General features: G+C 50.9%; 1 protein-coding gene across 1 annotated transcript; it reads right to left on the bottom strand.

Moving 5' to 3' along the window:
- Positions 1-612: 612 nt before the first annotated feature.
- Positions 613-2445, bottom strand: LOC122017761 (F-box protein SKIP2-like). The gene has a single exon (XM_042575450.1). It carries the CDS (start codon positions 2330-2332, stop codon positions 749-751), a length of 1584 nt encoding a protein of 527 aa, XP_042431384.1. The 5' UTR covers positions 2333-2445; the 3' UTR covers positions 613-748.
- Between the last annotated feature and the right edge of the window lie 702 nt (positions 2446-3147).

Raw genomic sequence — 3147 nt, 5'->3', positions numbered from 1 at the left:
GAGGTTGGCGTGAGGATTAAAATAAGAATTTTACATGACTTAATTGTGTCATTTAGTAAATACAAAACTACGATATATTTTTTTATAATTACAATATCTAAGATACACCTTTTAATAAATTGTCGATAAACTAATAACACATGGTCAAAAAAAACTCCACTATTATCTAATGAATTAGTGGATATCGATGGGTGCGGCAGGATATTCGGATAGTAGATTCTTCTCGAACATATAATAAATCAGAAAAATAATTTAAAAAAATCCGAACCTATGCAATTTTATTTTTTTGAACCCTAACGAACTCCTCCTCTACCTAAAGCCTTAAACAAGGTCCCGAATTATAAATTCTTAGTTGCAACAATCCTGAGAAGTTAGCTGTGGATCCGGATTTACTTTGAAGAGTTGAATCGATTTGAAGAGTTGAATAGCTAAATTAATAAAAAAAAACTTAAACAAAAATGTCTTACACAAGATACTTGAAATCTTCTACAACTACTCAATTTAAGAAAGGGAAAAAAATCAAATTTTATTTTTAAAAATTTCTCCTTTCTTAGCAATTTCTCTGAATGACTACTTCACGATTAACAGTATGAAGCGGCAGAGAAGTCAGGATTGAGCATGAGAAGTAAAGCTTTTCCACATTTTTGTTGTTGAAATTTTGATCTGGTCAGAGTTTACAGCAATTTTCCAATTGAAATTCCAAACAGAAAAATAGATATTAATGGAGAAGGAGGAGGAGGTGACCATGTCATGCTTGACTTGGTCCCAGTCCAGAATTGTTGCCGCCGTGCGACCATCTCCTGATGGCGAAAGCCACCATGTTCCTCCCCGCCGCTGACAACCCCAGTCGCATCTTCGTCGCCGTGCACCTGCTTTTACTTCTACAGCTCGTCGGAATTTCTCCGCTAGGGGCTGCGTCGCCGGCGGCGGAGTCAACGGCTGGCTCGCCGCCGCCGCCATTGTTGCTGTCTTCGCTTGCACCTTCTTCGATGACCGCGACGCTCCCTTGCTCCTCCATTAGTCCCTCGTCGGCGGGCACCAAGCTTACGGACAGATGGCCGTTCCTGCTCGCAGCTAGCCGATTCGCGCATTCCGGCGTCACTCTGGCGCACCTTTTCACCTTCACCTTGACCAGCTTGGGGCATCCGCTGGCGAAGGCGTCTATGCCCTTGTCTGAAACAGGGCACCCTTTGATGCAGAGCTTCGTCAGCGACGCGCATTTGGCGGCGATACAGGCGATCTCGGCGTCGCCGATGGTGTCGCCGCCGCAGAGAGCGAGTCGCTCCAGGGAGTTGCAGTGAGTCGCCACGAGCTCCAGACTCCGGATTGAGGGGTGGACCCCCACGAGGACGAGCTCTTGGAGACCGGTGCACCGTCTGGCCACGGCGGAGAGGCCCTCGTCGCCGATCCGGTCCGCCTTCCAGCCGTCGATGTGGAGCTTGCGGAGGCTGGGGCAGTGCTCGGCCACGGCGGCGAGGCCTGCGTCGGTGCACTCCGGCGTCTTCACCAGGTGGAGGAATTCGAGCTCAACGCGCGCGGACAGAGCGGTGAGTCCGCTGTCGCTCACCTGCAACCGCTCGAGGTGAAGCTCCACGATGCCGGAGACCTTGCCGGCCATGGCTTCCAGGAGCGGGTCCCAGTCGCCGGAGCAGCGGATGAGCTTGAGTGTCCTGAGATTGGGAGAGCCTGCAATGAGCGGCGCGAAGCACTGGCCATTGTAGAGATCCTTGAGACAGACGGAGCGAAGGGCGGGCGCCGCGTCGACGAGACCCGTGGTGGCGGCGAGGTCGTGCAGGCCGCGGAGGCGCTTAATGGAGAGATCCTCGAGGAGGGGGCAACCTCGAAGAACAACGTCGATACCCTTGGCGCCGAAGCAGCAGGAGCCGACGGAGAGCTTGCGGAGGCCCGGGCAGGAACGGGCGACGGCCGCCATGCCGACATCCGTGAGGGCGCGACAAGAACGGAGCTTAAGACTCACCAGGTTGGGACAGCGGGCCGCGACGAGCGCGAGGGCCTCATCGCCGATGCTGTTGGAACGGCGGCCGCACCGGAGGGCGAGCTTCGAGACGGCGTCGAAGCGGGCGAAGAGAGACGGCGCCGCCTCGAGCAGCGAAGCGCGGGCATCAAGGGAGAGTCGATTCCGAGAGCATCCCTCGACGGCGAGCCAACGGCGGGATACGAGGGAGCAGCTCCGGCGGTCGGCGGGCCTGAGGGACTGGAAAACGAGGGCGAGGCACTCGTCCGGCAGGTCGGAGGTGAAGTCTCTGGCGTCGGAGAAGGTGACTGGGCGGGAGGAGGAGAGGGCGGAGGCGGATTGGCCCATGTACGTCATCGTCGTCGCTGCCGCCGCCGCCGCCGCCGTCTGTACGCTTCAGTGGGATTGATTGGATCGATCGGTGCCTGCGGACTGCAAACCGTTGCGAATGGCCAATTAGATTCGATGGAATTGGATTGGAATTTATATAGGAAGAAGTCGGCGAAGGGGCGGAATAAGAATTGGACGCGTCAAAGGGAGCGAGCGAGCACGTGGAATCCATCACCATGGACGATGAGGAGGAGCGTGAGCTCACGCGCTAATCGCTCCTGCTATTGCTGCCTCTGTGGTGTGGATTGATTGTGTTTGCTTGGATTGTGGACGATGATGCACAACTACAAATCAAATCAAATGCCAAAAAATCATTTTTAAAAAAAAAATTATCTTATTGATATTTAATTATTAAAATATGAATATTTTTTGAACAAGTTAAGTATGTGATCATGATTCAGAATTTAAATAGGAGATTAAGAAGAGAAATAATAATCATAAGAATAATATTAAAGGATAGTTAGATAATTGTATATAAGTTATTGGTGAATGGAGGTGCCCTTTGGTAAAACATATCAAAGTGGAAGATTTCTTTAGTGATTTCAAAAAAATTATTTTTCTTCTTCGATAATTTTCTTGCCTTCCCTAATTAACTTCACATATATAGACCACTGTTGTTTAAGCTGATGCACGAACTGGGCGGCAGTCCACCACCGCTCTTGTGCACAGGAGCAATTGGCCTTCGAGACTGTCTTAGTGCCGCATTACTCAATTCACTTCTCTGTCAACCTTCAACACAATTAGAACAGAGCCAATCTGACCAATCAGTCATTACTTCTCTT

The sequence above is a fragment of the Zingiber officinale genome, chromosome 8B (genome assembly GCF_018446385.1).
Source record: "Zingiber officinale cultivar Zhangliang chromosome 8B, Zo_v1.1, whole genome shotgun sequence".
Lineage (NCBI taxonomy): Eukaryota > Viridiplantae > Streptophyta > Magnoliopsida > Zingiberales > Zingiberaceae > Zingiber > Zingiber officinale.
This window is presented reverse-complemented; position numbering and strand designations above follow the sequence as displayed.

What these genes read in the sequence shown, in the direction of transcription:
- LOC122017761 (XM_042575450.1), bottom strand. Translation starts at nt 2,332, where the DNA reads ATGACGTACATGGGCCAATCCGCCTCCGCCCTCTCCTCCTCCCGCCCA.